At 34.8% G+C, this 17,503-nt stretch overlaps 1 protein-coding gene across 2 annotated transcripts in view; it reads right to left on the reverse strand.

Annotated features, from left to right (window-relative positions):
• Nucleotides 1-17,503, reverse strand: part of IPO8 (importin 8) — a 66,976-nt gene that overhangs the window by 25,940 nt on the left and 23,533 nt on the right. For both annotated transcript variants that reach the window (XM_023209002.2, XM_023209001.1), the window contains exons 9-17: nucleotides 15,651-15,785; nucleotides 13,868-13,967; nucleotides 10,765-10,841; nucleotides 10,319-10,435; nucleotides 9,808-9,897; nucleotides 8,052-8,217; nucleotides 6,892-7,052; nucleotides 5,722-5,847; nucleotides 1,928-1,994 (exon numbers count right to left, since the gene is read on the reverse strand). In XM_023209002.2, the coding sequence (XP_023064770.1) occupies nucleotides 1,928-1,994; nucleotides 5,722-5,847; nucleotides 6,892-7,052; nucleotides 8,052-8,217; nucleotides 9,808-9,897; nucleotides 10,319-10,435; nucleotides 10,765-10,841; nucleotides 13,868-13,967; nucleotides 15,651-15,785 (1,039 nt within the window). The remainder of the gene's footprint in view (nucleotides 1-1,927; nucleotides 1,995-5,721; nucleotides 5,848-6,891; nucleotides 7,053-8,051; nucleotides 8,218-9,807; nucleotides 9,898-10,318; nucleotides 10,436-10,764; nucleotides 10,842-13,867; nucleotides 13,968-15,650; nucleotides 15,786-17,503) is intronic.

Raw genomic sequence — 17,503 nt, forward strand, 5'->3', positions numbered from 1 at the left:
GAGAAAAAGGAAACTGTTGTATACTCTTGGTGAGAGAGTAAAAACAGCCACTGTGGACAGCAGTATGGAGGTTCCTCAAAAAATTAAAAATAGAACTACCATATGATCAAGTCATCCTAGTACTGGGTATATATCCAAAGGAATTAAAATCAGGATCTTGAAGAGATAATGTGCCCTCCTATGTTCACTGAAGCATGTTTCACAATAACTAAGATATGAAAATACTTAAGTGTCCACTGACAGATGAAAAGATAAAGAAAATGTGGTATTTATACATGATAGAGTACTAGTTCACCTTAAAAAAAGAAAATCCTGTTATTTGCAACAACAGAGATGGATACACTATGCTAAGCGAAATAAGCCAAAACAGAACGTTCAGAAATTCTTTTATTATTAATTAAAGGCCATAGTTTACATTAAGGTTCACTCTTTGCATTGTTCATTCTAAGGGTTTTGACAAATGTTCATCATTATTGTATCATACAGAGTAGTTTCACTGCCTAAAACGTCTGTGCTCTACCTATTCATCCTGCCCTCTCTCCCATCCCCAAGCCCTGGCAACCACTGATCTTTTTATTGAAAGATGTACTTTTTAAAAATATCTTGAATTGACAAATAAAAATTGTATATATGAAGTATACACCGTTTTGAAATACGTATATTTTGTGGAATGACTAAATCTAGCATCCATTACTTCACATAGCTTTTTGTGGTGACACCACTTAAAAATCTACTCTTAGCAATAAATTAACTATGGTCACCATTTTGACCAACATCTCCCCTCCCTCCACTTCCTGCTAACTAAATTCTGTTCTTTCTATGAGTTTGGGATCTTGTGGTATCTGTCTTTCTGTGCCTGGCTTATTTCACTTAGCATAACATCCTCTAGGTTCACCCACATTGTCACAAATGACAGGATTTCCTTTTTAAGGCTGAATAGTATTCCACTGTTTATATCTACCATGTTGTATTCAAGTACTCTTAAAATATTATTCACATATATTAGCAGTGCATGCTCAACTTTTTACTAACAGAGTGAACAATAAAAAGCCTGGAAACAACTGCTCTTAATCAGAGACATGGTTTTCCTGCATCCTTCTATCTGAGTACTACACAGCTTGCATCTCTCTCACACCCACATGACGTGGGGCTAGCATCTTCAAAATGCTTGAATACGATGGAAGACTCACCTCCTCTACAAAATTCCCATCAGCTTGTAACATCTAACATTGGTTACTGATTCTACTCAGAAGTCAGATACCATAACAGACAACAGGACAATTAACTCATACTTTATTTGAGACAGGATCCCAATCTGTTGTCCAAGGGGAGTGCAGGGGCACAATCACAATTCATGGCAGCCTCTACCTGCCAGGCTCATGTGATCCTCCCACTTCAGCCTACTGAGTAGCTGGCACCACAAACACATGCCACCACACTCAGCTAATTTTTTGTATTTTTTGTAGAGACAGTGTTTCACCATGTTGCACTGGCTGGTCTTGAACTTCTGGGCTCAAGCAGTTCACCCACCTCAGCCTCCCAAACTACTAAGATTACAGGTGTGAGCCACAGCGCCCAGCCATTTCACATTTCTGATTTTAAAAAATGCCTATTAAACATTTTTCGATCCCAGATTAAAGTAAGCTCACCTAAACCTCAACACAGTTCATTTCTAGCAATGTACGATTTAAAATTACTGTCCTTTAAAGTTCCAAAACCAAAAATTCTTCGTTGGATGCATAATTTTTTTATCTCTAAATGAAAATAAAGATATTTAACACCAGAAAGGACATCCAAAAATTAAAGTGATTATGCTTCTCTTTCTCAAATTGTCAATCTTGTTAAATCTGAAGGGCTAAAATTATACTTTGAGTTCAAATTCTTAAAATTTTTTCAATTTTTCTTTTTATTTAACCTTTGAACTTACCAATTACATGTTTCTGCAGAACAAGATCAATGATCCGTAGACAGATATTCTCTAACTGATGTGTAATCTAAAGATAAATTTTAAATATTAAGCTTAAAATTATCACAATATATAAATTTAATATTGTGCCAATAAAAATATCAACAGGACATTTTTCAGACGGTAACCTGACAAGTTAATTCTAAACTTCATGTGAAAAAGTAAACATACAAGAATACTCAGAAAATTTTGAAAAACAGACTAATGACAGAAATGGGGGTTAAATCCATAATAAACTCAATGATTTAGTTCCTTACCATGTATTTTATACTAAAGTAAATTCCTAATGGATAAAATATTTCAGTGTGAAGAAATAAACCACAAAAAAATAATAAAAACAATTCTTGTATAACCCTGAAAAGGGAAAGTGACTCAAAGCCCAGAAATAATAAAAAAAAAAAAAAAAAAGAAATCATCTAACTAAAAAAATAAAAAATTTTGCATGGGGCATTGGGAAGTCAAAAAATGAGTGAAATATTTTCAAATGGTATCACAAAGATCAAATTCCCCTTATATAAAATTAATTTTTAAAATTGAAATACAATAGAAAACAAATGTGTGTTTTTTTAAATAATCTTTGCCTGTGTTTATAAAAAGATGTTCACTATAATACATGGTAAGAGTACAAATTCCAAGTGCAACATTAACAATTTTGACCTTTTAAAACTGGCAATGATCACAATTATGGGGCTGGGAAGAAAGACCCTGTTTGTATATTGATTTGTGGAGTGTAAATGGTACATACAATGAAGGACAAGTTGGCAACATCCTTCAAACTTACCCATACAAATCACGATGCAACCCAATAATTCCACTTCAAGGGATTTACCCTTTACACATATTATGTGTGCAAAACAACACGTAAAAAGCCATTCATTCATTTCAGCAATGTTTGCGATTACTAGCAATCAAATGTCCATTTAAACAAGAGACAGTTAAATTATATCCACTAAACAGGGACTGGTGAAATAAATTTGACACGTCATACAATGGAATATTAAGCAACCATTAAAAATATATAACTTTATTGACATGGAAGGATCACCAAGATATAGTAAGTAAAAAATGGCAAATAAAAACTGTGTATAGCATGCTATCATTTTCGTAAAAGAAAAATATACACATTCACACTTTTTGATTATATGTTAACAGAAAAATCTCTAGAAGGGCACAAAAACCTGGTTTAAAAAAAAAAAGAAAAAACATAGCTACTTCAGAGAGGAGAATTAGATAGCTGGGGAGTTGAGTGAGAAGGTAAAATTTCAATGAATTTTCTTTTCACATCTTTTTAATTTTTCAACATATGTTTGTATCAAATATTTTAAAATAAGTTAAAATCCATGATGGATTACGTTTTTCATGTAAACGTCCTATTTCAACTGTCAAGTATATTCTAATATTCAACTTAAACCACTGTCTTAAGGTTCAAATGATCCAAAATTTCCCAGTTTAAAAAACTGCCAGTAAGGTTAAAACCATTAAACAAAAATGCATATGCTTAAGCACCTATTTTAGATTCACAATTTTGTGTTTCATACACTATTTGTCAGTGTTTCATAAATGTGCTTTTTCCTTTTAAGGATATATCTTTTTCAAAGTTTGCTTTTAATAAGTTAAAGCTCAAAATCTTGGTCAGGAGACCAAGATTCCAGTTGGTTTTGCCTGTAATTATTCATGGCCTTGGTAAAGTCATTTAGCTGAAGGCTTTAGGTTTTTTTTTTTTTTGTCTTTAGGTAAGGATGCTGTATTAGTGTATCTCAATTTTCACCCATGCCTCTCTTGATAATTACAGTAAGTTCACATGTCCCTTTAATATTATTTGGAATTCAAAATAAATTTAACATCAAGAGAAAAAATAAAAACAAAATGATGCTGTTTTGTTTTTAAGCTATCCCTACAGCTCATTCTTCCATGCCCCACACACACTTGTGAAAACTGGACGAGGTTATTTCTAAGGTTTCTTCAAATTTAAAATACAAGTTCTAAGTATAAGACAAAAGAACGATCCCTTAAATTTACTTGTAATTTTGTAATTTAATTTGGAACATCTCACTGTTACCAAGAGGACCACCTAGTTTCAACACAGAAGGACGCAAAAATAAAATAATGAAAATGAAAATAAAAATTAAGCCCTTTAGGCATATGAAGACTAGTCTAGAAGAGCATCAAGCCATTTTTAAGAACCAAGTCAGCCAGGCACAGTGGCTCATGCCTATAATCCCAGCACCTTGAGAAGCCAAGGCGGGCACATCACTTGAGGTCAGCAGTTCCAGGCCTGCCAGGCCAACGTGAAACCCCTTCTCTACTAACAATACAAAAATTAGCCTGGGGTGGTGGCAGGCAGCTACTCGGGAGGCTGAGGCAGGAGAATCACTTGAACCGGGAGGCCGAGGCTGAAGTGAGCTGAGATCATGCCACTGCACTCCGGCCTGGGCAACAGAGCAAGACTTGCCTCAAACAAATAAACAAATAAAAACCAAATCATCTTCCATTGGCATGTGATAAACACAGAATAAACCAACAGCTACATGGTTTAACAATGCTATTAAAGTAGTGGTAGCAGCCAGGCATGGCAGCTCACGTCTATAATCCCAGCACTTTGGGAGGCTGAAGCAGGTGGATCACCTGAGGTCAGCAGTTCAAGACCAGCCTGGCCAACATGGTGAAACCACATCTCTACTGAAAATATAAAAAGTAGCTGGGTGTGATGGTGCACACCTGTAGTCCCAGCTATTCGGGAGGCTGAGGCAGGAGAATTGCTTGAACCTGGAAGGTGGAAGTTGCAGTGAGCCAAGATCATGTCACTGCAAGCCAGCCTGGGTGACAGAGTGAGACTGTCTCAAATAAATAAATAAATAAATAAATAAAGTAGTACTAGCACTTGCTTCCTAAGTGTTCACCTTGTAAAACAATAATTGCCATCAGTGCCAAACAAGTCAACTTGCACTCACAGAAGCAATGAACAAAAATCTAATTTGAGTTAAGGAGAGGCCATGGAATACTTGGGAAGAAGCTGTAGGTGTTAAATGGGGATAAACTGATACATTATCAAAATGATCTGACTACAAACCCAAATGTACAACTTACTAGCTCTGGGACCATGAGCAAGTTTCTTAAATCCACCTGAACTTTGTTTCTGCTTCTGCAAAACAGACTACCATTACCTGCGCTATCTATGTCATGGTGGCATTAGTAAGATCATACTAGCTGATGGATGTGAAAGTACTAGATAAATAGTTGTATAAAGCCTTATCCCAATAACATTCTGGAATTCAGTTGAGTATGCTTTTCAGCTCTTTCACTTATTCCTTTCCATTTTTACAGTACTTGTTATATCAGAATTCTGTTCCATCACCTAACACTTGCCACTGTGATTGGACTGCTGTCTGTCACTGTCTACCAAGAATTCTAGATTGTTGGCTCCCAGAAAGCTGGGCTCATTTCTTATTCAATTTGGTATTCCCCAAGAGCCTAGCCTGGTACATAGCAGATATGCTTAACTGAACTCAAATTAATAAAAAGGGATACACTATATACTTTATAATATTTACATTATAATATTACAAATATTACAATATAATATTATAATGTTAGTCATTTAAATATGTTTCTTTAAAACCTGAGGGCAATTTTTAAAGCCTAGCAAGATAACTAAGTAGAAGTTTAAAAGTGGAGACTTCAAAATTCATGCTCACTGATCACATAAATTTCAGTTAAATGCTACTATTGTATCATAAACCACAAAGAAACCTCACCTCTTTATGATCTTCTACAACTGTTAAGATAGTATCAATGGTATGTAAAATTCCCATAGCCATTACTGTTTTGTCTTCAACTTCTTCATATTCATCACTTTGAAGAACTTTGCCAAATATCTCAGCCTATGAAAATAACATTAAAGTATTCCGTTAGTACTGTTATGTTCCCCCTTTATAAAAGTTAGCAAAATGGCAGTGTCACACATCTAAAGTCTACATTGCTCAAACTCTGAAGTCTGCACTTTGCTGACTGAATCATCTCTCTTCTTAAAATAACAGAACCTGTCATGTTTTAAGTATAGCTATTTACATTAGCTATTATATCCAGAGAGCTAATATTTAACTTCTGGTTGTCACTAAGCAAGTAAAATCACAATCAAGGACAAGTGAAATCAAGTAATACTAAAAAGAAAAATGCAACAGAAGATTGAGAAGTCAAGGAATCACTTAGAAAATGAAACAAAAAAAAAACAGACATGGAAAACAGGAGGAAAAGTTTTAAAAAGAATTAGAGACACAGTCCAGATGTAATTCTCCACATCAGGAAATACAGAACAGAAAAAAAAATAGTAAGGAGAAATTTATCAAAAAAGTAAAACAATAAATTGCCCCAAACTGAAGGAAATGAACTTCCTGATTCAAAGCCCAGAAATTCAAAATTTAGAAGGCACATCATAAAATTTCAGAATATTCTAGATGAAAGAAATTATCCTAAATATTATTAAAGTCTAATTAACTATAGAAATATCAGAATAATTTTTTATCAATATTTCAGTTACAGTCATGCATCGCTTAACATGGATATATTTTGAGAAATGTGTCATTAGGCAATTTCATCCTTGCTTGAACATCATTGAGTGTACTTAGGCAAATCTAGATGGCATAGCCTACTGCTCCACAGCCACAAACCTGTACAGTTTGTTATTGTAGTGAATACTCAGGCAATCATGACACAATGGAATATTTGTATCTAAACATAGAAAAGGTACAGTAAAACTACAGTATTATAATCTTATGAGTGTACCATCGTATACGCAATCTGTCATTGACTGAAATGTTGTTATGCAGCACATGACTGTACAAATAGAACTGAACTCCATATTTTGGAGTTTATTTAGATTACTCAAGGTTTCTAAACCAAATTAACATAAAACTGCCCAGTCTTACCAAGTGTTGGGTCATATCAACAGCAATTGAGGCTACCTCTTGACTGTATTCACATATCATCTTCTGGATGACATTAGTAACATCATCATTTTCTGTCTCTCTAACAATGTGCAACAGTTCCTGCATAATAGGCCTCACATGTGGCTTCATATATTCCTTAGCTAATTCAATAAAACAAACAAAAGTAATAAAAATTACCATGCCCAGATGATAAAAGGAATTAATTTGGTCACAAGGTCAAGTGATCCAGGGTAATACCTAAATTAGGTTGTAGATACACACTTGCTCTGTGGTAAGTTACAAAGCTGTACCAAAATAATGTTCACCAATATATCAATTCCCCAAGAGTAATACAAGGATAAGAAGTTCTGCACAGGAGAGAACTGTCCTGTGCAGAAACTATCCCAAAATACTAATAGCCCCCACTGAGAAATTCTAATTATACATACACTTGGTCATCAGAATGACTTGGAAAACATGAATCAGTTCTCAGGACAAGTTATAAAAAAATCATGTACTTGAAGACTATTCAGAACACTGATGGGGCCCCTTCCCTGCCCCAGGCCATCTCTACCACCCTCCCTTGCCATGTATACAATATCCAATCCTCCCACTGAAACACTGTTGAATAGAGGCAAACTAGGTTCATGTTCTTTGTAAAGCTGAACTTACTTTCAAAGGTTTATTTGAACTTTCATCAGAACACTCTGAACAAATGAGACTCTGTTATCACTCATGAGAAATACTACTTGCTACTTTCAAAACTAGGGGACTCAGAATCCTAGAGGTGAAAGGAATCGTGAAGTCATCCAGTCCAACTCCCCAAACTTAACTATGTGGAAACCTGAGCCTTGACAGATCACACACCTTGCCCAGGTTTCCATGGCAAGTTAGTAGCAAAATCAAAACTGGGCCCAGGTCTCTTTACACCCAGCCTATCCTAGGGCCCCACAATGATTAACATGTTTCCTAATCTAAAATTTTGAAAACTACAGTCAATAGCAACACCTAAAAAGGACAAGAATAAACTACAAATTTCTGAGAGGGCAAAACCTCAGAATTTCAAACCCTGAATCCTCAGACATGGAGATGCATCCTTATTAGGGAAGAAAGTAAATGAAATTATTTGAGAAAACGTCTGAAAGGTATTTTGGCTTTACCTTGTATCTGGTTAGAAATTAAGGACTGAAGAGCAAGGGCAGCTTCAACTTTGACAGGCATCTCTTTATCTTCAATCAGGCTCTTCTTCGCTAATTCAACTGCATTTCTTAGATTGAGCTCATTATGGAACTTCAAAGAACTAAATGCATGAAGTACCCAGCAAGACTGTATTATTAAAAAAGGTAAGTAGGGAGCTATTAGGATTATAGCATTCTGTAATAATGTCACAGATATAAGAACTTCTTAGTAACATATCAGCAATTCTATGAAGAAATGTTTGCTTTTGGGATAATATAGTAGCCTTAGTTTCTAACTTCTACATCTCCCTTTTTACAAGTAAGGCATTTTCATTACTTCTAAATTATCCATATGCAATAATGTTTTTCATGGGAAAGAGAAAAAGAAGCCAAATATGTCTGAAAAAAAATCTATTTATGCTTTTAATACATAATATAACTCATAATTAATTTGTTATATGTAAAAGCAACTCTAAACCAGTATCTGAAATTCATTTGTCACACTTAGGTAAAACATTATTCTCCCTTACACTAACTGGTTTAGCAAACTTCCTTTTTTTCACTCACATAGGTACCAAAAATTTTAAACCTGGTATCACATTTTAACCATTAGACCACAGAATCATTATTGTATCTTACTCTCTGTGTGCATCAAACACAATCAACAGAAATTAATTTTAGTTACTAAAGACTTTTAGCAAGAGAATCACAATTCATACAACTTCTCAAAGGTAGGAGCCCAACTGTAAAAATGCTCATGGGCCCTCAGCGTCCCTACTCCACATTCGTCCAGATATTTCGCTAGTAACTATTATTTTATAAAATGCTTACTAGCATACAAGGCATTGTTAATATATGTTGTTTTAAGCAAGACATTTTTTGTGCTGATATATTTATAAAGAGAAATACTAGGCTCTTGAATAAAAGTCCTGTTTCTATTTCTCCATAAAATACATTGATTCTAAAAGAATATACACATAGAGCACAATTTCACATGCATTATTGATCTCTCCATTTTACTAAGGCAAATCTACCTAATATACTGAAAATCAAATTCGAGTTCTTAGCTAATCCAGAATTTCACGTCATTTTATACACAAAATAAATCCATTTGTGAATTTAAATTGTATCACTGCTATAAAATCACCTTTCTCATTGCATGTTTTACATATGCAGCAAGTGAGGCTAGGGTGACAAATGAAATAAAACCAGCAGGAAATAAAATCCATAAATCTTTTCCTTTTTTTTTTTGAAACAGGATCTCACTGTCGCCCAGGCCAGAGCACAGTGGCACAATCTCGGCTCACCATAACGTCTGCCTCCCGGGTTCAAGCAATTCTCCTGGCTCAGCCTCCCTAGTAGCTGGGATTATAGGTACCCGCCATGAAGCCCAGCTAATTTTGTGTATTTTTGTAGAGACAGGGTTTCACCATGTTGGCCAGGCTGTTCTCAAACTCCCCATCTCAAGTGATCCGCCCACCTCAGCCTCCCAAAGTGCTGGGATTACAGGCATGAGCCACTGCGTCCGGCCCATAAATCTTTTTCTTTAATAGTCTGTCCGTCCTTTATTCAGCTGATGTGACCAAAGGCAGACATTCTAATTGACTCTATTTCATCTCAACATGTGGTAAAAGGTCAATTTATCCAAAAACATTTATTGGAATAATTATCTTATGAAGATTTAAGATACATAACAGAAATATGAGAAACTTATTTAACAGAAATATGAAACACTTACTCTAGCTCGAAGATATCCCAGGTTAGACAATAATAATGGAAATACATGATTTTGTAGAAACAACTCCATTTGGTCCTTGAATAAACTCTTCTATTAGGAAACAAATTTCAACTTATCAGTTTCTTTTTCATATGTAAGAATCACTTCCTAATCAAGTATGTTTACTACGACTTGCATTTAATATACTTCTACTTATAATTTTGTGAAATTATTTGACCTATATGTTGCATGTTTTAAAACAAGACAAATACTACCTTAGATCAGTTTGATATTGATTTTGTAGAAATAAGATATTTTGTATCCCCTTCACATAGCAACAGTTTCATACTGAAAATGTTAAACAGTCAAATTTTCTTTTTAATTAAAGAAATAGGTGATAGAAAGGAGGATATTTGTCAACTCAATTATCCAGAAGTAGTCACCAGCTTTAAATTAACCATAACTTTCATATTCTCTCATTTGCCTGTGCTTTACAATGTTATTAAGTAAATTAAATTTTGATTATCTTAACCTTCAGTAAAATCTCAGCTAGGGAACCAATCACATGCAGGGCTCCATCTTTCTTCCTAGGGTCAAAGTTCGGGTCTGTTAGGATTTGATAACAGAATGCCATCATTTTTGGCAACACCTAAAGAAATAGAAGAATCCATTTTAGTCTACATGAACTTTCATTGTCTTACTATAGTATTAACTGTGATGCACAAATTTTTAAAAATAAAGCCATTTTATTATGTTCTATCGAGCAACCATAAGCTCAATAAGAAAAGTACAATTTATTAAGAAAACAAAATAACCATGATACCCTTTCCCCTCACCAGGACAGAAAAAAAAAAAAAATTCTTAAGGTGACAAGTTATAATGAATAACAACATAATTTCTCAAACACCAGGGATATACTAGAGTATCAAATCAACACAGGCCACTTTTGTTTCGGATTTAAAAAGAAAAATGAAATACCTCTTTTCTTTTCTTTGCAGCAGTATATAAGAGAGTCTGGGCTGCTGTGGTGGGAGAAGCATAGTCTTCAAAAATATCTAAGATTTTAAAAGTTTAAACTATATGTTAGCAAAAATATAATTACTTATTCTAGATTTTAAACCTGACTGACTGCTATTCCAAACCAAAAATATAAAATCATCCACATATGACACTGGTTGACAGCACTAAAAAGCTAAGGATATACAGTGGCACCACAACATTGCTGTCTCCTGCACAAAACAATGTTCCTCAAACTCTACAGGTTGTCCTTTCAAACTATTATATTGAAGAAAACAATGCATTTGCACTTATGTTTCACTGAGAACAGAAAAAGTGCTTTATCTCTATCAAAAAACAACAAAAATGTACTCAGTTCTTACTATGTGCCAGGCACTATTCTAGACCCTGGGATACAAAGATCAAACAAAAAGGTTCTCATGGAGCTTACGTTGTGAGACAAAGAAACAGAGTGTACATATACGCACACATAATAAGTCAGGTTAAGAACAAATGTAAAATAGGGTACAAAGACAGAGTGACAGAGTATGGGCTGCTAGTTTAAATAAGGTGTTAGGGAAAGCCTCTCCAACTCTGTTAGGGTAACATTTAAGCAGAAATTGAATGAAATGAGGGAGAAAGCAATCCATGGATAAAGCACTCCAAGCAGGGGAAACAGCAAGTATAAAAGCCTTGAGGTACTGCTAGGATCATGCCTGGCTCTGTCGATACGTAGGTTCACCGGGTCATCAATGGATATTTGTTGAATATATACCCATCTAAAACTTAACATATCACTTAATACCATGAACATTTTCACAAATTTCAGAATAGGCAGTTTTACATAATAAACTGAAATCTTGAAAGGTATCTGATATGTCCTTGTTTAAATATAAAAGATAAAATCAAATCTAAGTCTACCTCAAAATATAAAATACAAACATAATAAGAACATTTTTGGAGTACTGTACTTACTCTGTGCCAGGCCATATGCTACAGTTTTAGAAGCATCTAGTATTCTATGCTAAGCAGTCAGTTCATGTGTATTATCCCATTTAATCCTCCCAGAACTATCATCATCACCCGTTTGACAGCTGAAATCACTGAATTTTAGAGAGGTTAAGTAACGTGTCCACAGTCACACAACAGGTAAGTGACCAAACCAGCATTCATACCCACGCTATCTTAACATCAAAGCCTGAGCTCTTGAAGGTTTTTACCAAATCAAAAAACATTATTGGGGGAAATGGGGAGATGTTGGTTAAAGAGTAGATAAAAAGAAACTAAAACATTATTATTAATCAGTCAATACATTTAGATAGGAATACTTTGTTTCACATAAATAATTCCAAGTGACAAACATATAAAAAGAAAATACAGTAATTGTTCTTCCCTATGGTTACCCAAAAGTAAAATACACATATCAAATAAAAGCCACTGCATTCCAGTCTACAGAAAGAAACAATTAAAGAAAACTCACTTCAGCTAGTCAGTCTTGAGTTACCCATATCTGCTTTTAAACAATAAAATGTAAATTCCCACTGTTAATCAACAGACATAGAGTTCTTATTTTCTAAAAACTGGGATATTAATACCTATCTTATCAGATATGAAGAATACATAAAATCATGGTAACTTTCTGAAAGCTAAACAAATACTCCGTACATCACAAAAACACATAGGTATTATAAAAGAAGTAAACACTAAAAGAATGCCTTGCAAGGCAGGAGGATCACTTGAGCCAGGAGTTTGAAACCAGCCTGGGAAATACAAGGAGACCCTGTCGCTGCAAAAAATAATTAGCCAGGTGTGGTGGCACACACCTGTGGCCCCAACTACTTGGAGGCTGAGGTGGGAGGATCACTAGAGCCTGGGAGGTCAAGGCTGCAGCGAGCTCCGATTGTACCACTGCACTACAGCCTAATCAACAGAGCAAGACCCTGTCTCAAAAAAAAAAAAAAGAGAGAGAGAGAAGAATGGTTGGCTAATCACTCAAAACTAACTAGAAAAACAAAGGCATAAGAATAGGGAAATAATAAGTTACACATACGAATAATGATTTTCAAAAGAAAAAGAACAAAGAAATCAAGTAGATGATAAATGTTTCTCATTCATTTGCTTTTCTTATACTTTGTCTCCAAGAGAAAACGGGGTCCTCACTTACTGAATCAAATAATATAAACACAAAGTTCTGCAAAAACACAGCCCAAAAAACTGGCATCTGTACCAGTAGGTTTAGCTTATGTAGCTAGACACACCTGGCTCAACTAAGGGGAAAGCACTGCTTTGTTACAGCACTTTCAGCATGCAGTGCTAGATTTAGCAATCATTTGTTTCAAAATTTATTGAAGGCATACTGGAGGCCAAGCACTAGTGGAGGAATGCAGAGGTGTAGAAGAGATAGAAAATGCAAAATAAAGCAAAGAAATAAGATAAAATTCCTGTCCTCAGCTTCTAAGTTGTGGGAGATAGGTATGCAAATTAATATTTTGCTATGTTAAGTGCTTGAGTGTTCCATGAAGCAATTAATACAAACTGGGAATAAAAGGGAATAAATCAGGCCACCTACACAATTCAACAGTTCCCAGGAAGATCCAAGTTAAAAGGACATCCAAAGAACTGGGCCATACACAGTGAGGCCCCCATACGAAATTTCTTTCCGTTGTGGAACACTTAGTCTCTCAGATAAGCAAGCAAACCAAATTGGGGTACCCTTAGAATATGCAGAAATCCAAAGTATTTCCCACATGAGTACAACCCAATCTATAAATGAGTCTCCCAAAAGGCACAAAAAGGGATAATCCCTGCAGATCAGCATCACAACAGCGTAAGTAACAGATGGCTCCATGGGAACTTCAGCACCCGTAAGAGAGATGAACGAGGTGGCTTTTCATCCCCCACATCCGACAATCTCAAGTTCTCTAGTTCAACAAAATAACATCAAACTCTCAAAGTTTCAGATTTTATCATGCAAAGCAGAACGTGGGAGACTTAACAAAGTAATAAAATTTGCTTAAAAATATAAATGTAGTTATAATACTTTACATATCCAGGAACTGATGAGAAATAAAACCATCTCAATTACCAAATTTCATCCTTATATACTCATATGGATCTTCTTGCCACAGCTCTTCATCCTCATCTTTATAACACATCACAGAAAAAATCACATCTTCAGAGATATTCTAAAACGAGAAAAAAAAAAAGTAACAAATGTGTACAGGCTATTCAAGTTTGAGGAATACTAATAATGTATTTGTTGACAGCCTTTATGATGTTAGTTTTCCAAACTCTGTGTGTGTAAAATGTCAAGTCAAGGTTATATTTACTATTATGGTTCTTATTTTGAAATTTTTTTAACATTTCCATTTTGGTCCTAAATGTCCATGTATTAACAATATTAAAGGGCCAGGCATGGTGGCTCATGTCTGTAATCCTACCTCTTTGGAAGCCCAAGGGCAGAAGGATCGCTTGAGGCCAGGAGTTCAAGAACAGCCTGGGTACTGCAGCGAGACCCCATCTCCAAAACTATATATATAAAAATGTAGCCAAGCATGGTGGCGTGCATCTTGGAGGGTCTCTTGAGCCCAGGAGCTCCAGGCTGCAGTGAGCCATGATCATGCCACTGCAGTCCAGCCTGTGCAACAGAGTGAGACTCTAGCTCAAAAAAAAAAAAAAAAAAAAAAAATTAAATTTTCTTTACTTCTATTTCAACAAAAAAACTAATTTCCTACTCTACAAATGTAGGTTTTAGTTAGAGAAAAGTCGCATTTATTAGCCTCTGTGCACTGCTACTAAGGCTCTATTAAGCCCTTTTATGCTAACAATTTATATAAAAACAGGATCATCTCTTATCACTTAATCCAAATTAAATAATTCTAAGAGAAAAAATTCAGCCTAAGGATCAGCATTTTCTTATTCCTACTTTACAGCTACATAAAAATAAAGCCAAAGGTATGAAGTAGAGAAGAAATGCTATCACAACTCACCCTTACTTTACAGGAACACAGCAAATGAAATCAGTATCTTTATTAATTGCAAAGAAAGTATCACTATTTGATCAAAGTGATTAGGCAAATAGTTATTAAGATGTCTACATAAAACAAAGAAAAGATATCTGTTGGTAAGATGGGTAATAACACTAAAATTCTATCCTGGACAGCAAACAGCAAAGTGAAAGATTTTTCTTTTCACATATCATTTATAAAATTTAAGAATTTACAGTTTGGGAGAGGGTAGGTATTCAGTTCCTAACATTCTTGAATTATCCAATTATTTGCATAGAAATAAGTATTTATTTATTCGTGGCCTATAATTTTCCATTCTCATTTGTTCTTTAGCTAAATAACAATGCTGAATTCTACCTTTAGGCAAACAATTGATACAGAAACAATGATGCTATTGAAACTTAACAATCCAAGAAAAGAAATAAAAACCTTGTTCATATCTACAAAATAAAAACGGTCACATATCAGTCTTCAATTCCTGCAAAATAACACTACCTTAGTAGAGCCCTGGTAAGTTTTCAAAATGCTTTCACACAAAATACCTCATTTGATCCTAGCAACTTTTAGATAAGGACAGAAAAACACTATCTGCCTTAACAGAGGAGAAAATGAGGCTTAATGAGATTAAGCAAGATCAAGTGAATCCAGGTCTCCCAACTCATAAAACTTGAAGGCTTCACTTTTCTCAAATGCTTAAATTTCTAAGCCCTTTATATCTGACATAGGACTTCACTCATTAGAAATTATTAATGGTAAAATGCATATATAAAATGTAAAATATAGGAGTAGTAATACTAACTTCGTCTAGAACACCTAATGTAACCAGAGAATAATTTTGGAGAGCTGCTCTCTGACACTAACCTGTATGTGTGGCTTCATCTGCTTCCAGGTTATCGAATGAACCACCCCTTGGTTGAGATAGTTGAATGCTTGCTGGAGAACACGGGGAGCTACATATTCTTTCTGTCTATATTGATCTAAAATTTTTAGTAGCACCTATAAGAAAATAGAAAATATAGAAGAACATAAACAATTTTAAGGTTAAAAGGGGGAGGTGGCATTTTTGGCATGACCTAAAATTCAAAATTCATAGAGAGAAAAATTAACAGATTTGGGAGAAAAATCAATGTTTTGTAAGAAAGCTCAGATAAACAGTTTTAATTATTAGACAGGTCTATGTTATATTGAACTAAACAGTGTCTCATTGTAAGTTCCAGGCAAAGTCTAAATTTCTATTGCACTGCTAGCTCTTCAAAATAAGTTAAAACTCCTGTTTAAAAAATTACAACAACAGATCTGACTAAATAAACATTAAAAACTTCCATATAACAAGACACAGCACAAAGATGTTTCATTATCTGATAAAGACTCCTTCAAATTGGAAGAGAAAAGTTGTTCAAAAAATAGTTTTGGCACAACTTATTAGCCCTCTAAAAAAATTTAAATTAACTCCCTAAACTTCATACCGAAATAAACCTCAGATGGGGAAATATTTTAACAATGACAAAAAACGATAGCACAGGATTCCTTAAAGAAAATGTGGGAGAATTTTCTTTTATAATCTCAGATCACAGAAGGTCTTTGTAAACACAACACAACTGAGAAGTTATTTTTTAAAAACTGATTTAAAAAATTATTTAGAAGGAAAGAACCACACCAAAGCAGCTCTGACTGGCTCAAGGACCTTTAGTCAACTTTCTTCACTACAGAAAGTTGCCTTCCAACTCCTGGTCTCCAGAGCTCTTCACCATATCAAGCTGATAAGTGAGTTGCTGAATAAATAAAAAGCATTCTTTCAAAATAGGTACAGAATTTATAAATTCAGAATATGGATTTTATTCAAGTTTCCTAAAACTCAGGTTTACCAAATTTGTCAGAAGTCCTATCATCATGTAGAAACCCCTTCTGTGATGCAAGCTAGAAATGGATGATACTGAACATGATTCTTTCCAATACAGATGTGGCTCATACAAAGTAGGGGTGATGGGAGATAGGAAATGGGAGATTATCTCCCCACACAACAGTGGGGGAGAGAAGAGTCCCTGATAAGAAAACTATTTTTAAGTATCAGGAATATAAACCTTAAATAACCATGGTACCAAGAGTTTATAACACGGATATGATGGCATTTTTATATGTGTGTATACATGTATACACACACATACATGTTTATGACACTGAAAAAAAATCGACTCACCACTCTTCAAGTGGAAATTAACTTTAAGATACTTTAAGGAGTTTAACAGTAGTGGACAGCAGTGGAAGGGGCAGAAGACAGCTGACCAGTTTCCTGATTGTCCTGGTTTTATTCATTAATTTTCCCTATAGATTATCTCACCAGCCAACAAAATAACCTGTGAGAAATTCAACTATATAACTACAGCCTTCCTGAATTGTTGCACTGTACTTTTTAGAAAGCATTCTACTAGGCAAAATGATAATCCATAAAAGGGAGTACTCCATCTCAAGACAACAGGTTCTAAGTACTTAACACTATAATGCTGACAATAAAGAGCTATTTTTAAAAAAAAACCTCTAGAGCTGGGCACAGTGATTCACGCATGTAATACCAGCACTTTGGGAATCCAAGTTGGGTGGATCACTTGAAATCAGGAGTTCAAGATCAGCCTGGCCAACATGGTAAAACTCCACCTCTACCCAAAAATATAAAAAATCAGCCAGGTGTGGTGGTGTGTGCCTTTAACCCCAGCTAC

Source organism: Piliocolobus tephrosceles, chromosome 10, assembly GCF_002776525.5.
Source record: "Piliocolobus tephrosceles isolate RC106 chromosome 10, ASM277652v3, whole genome shotgun sequence".
Lineage (NCBI taxonomy): Eukaryota > Metazoa > Chordata > Mammalia > Primates > Cercopithecidae > Piliocolobus > Piliocolobus tephrosceles.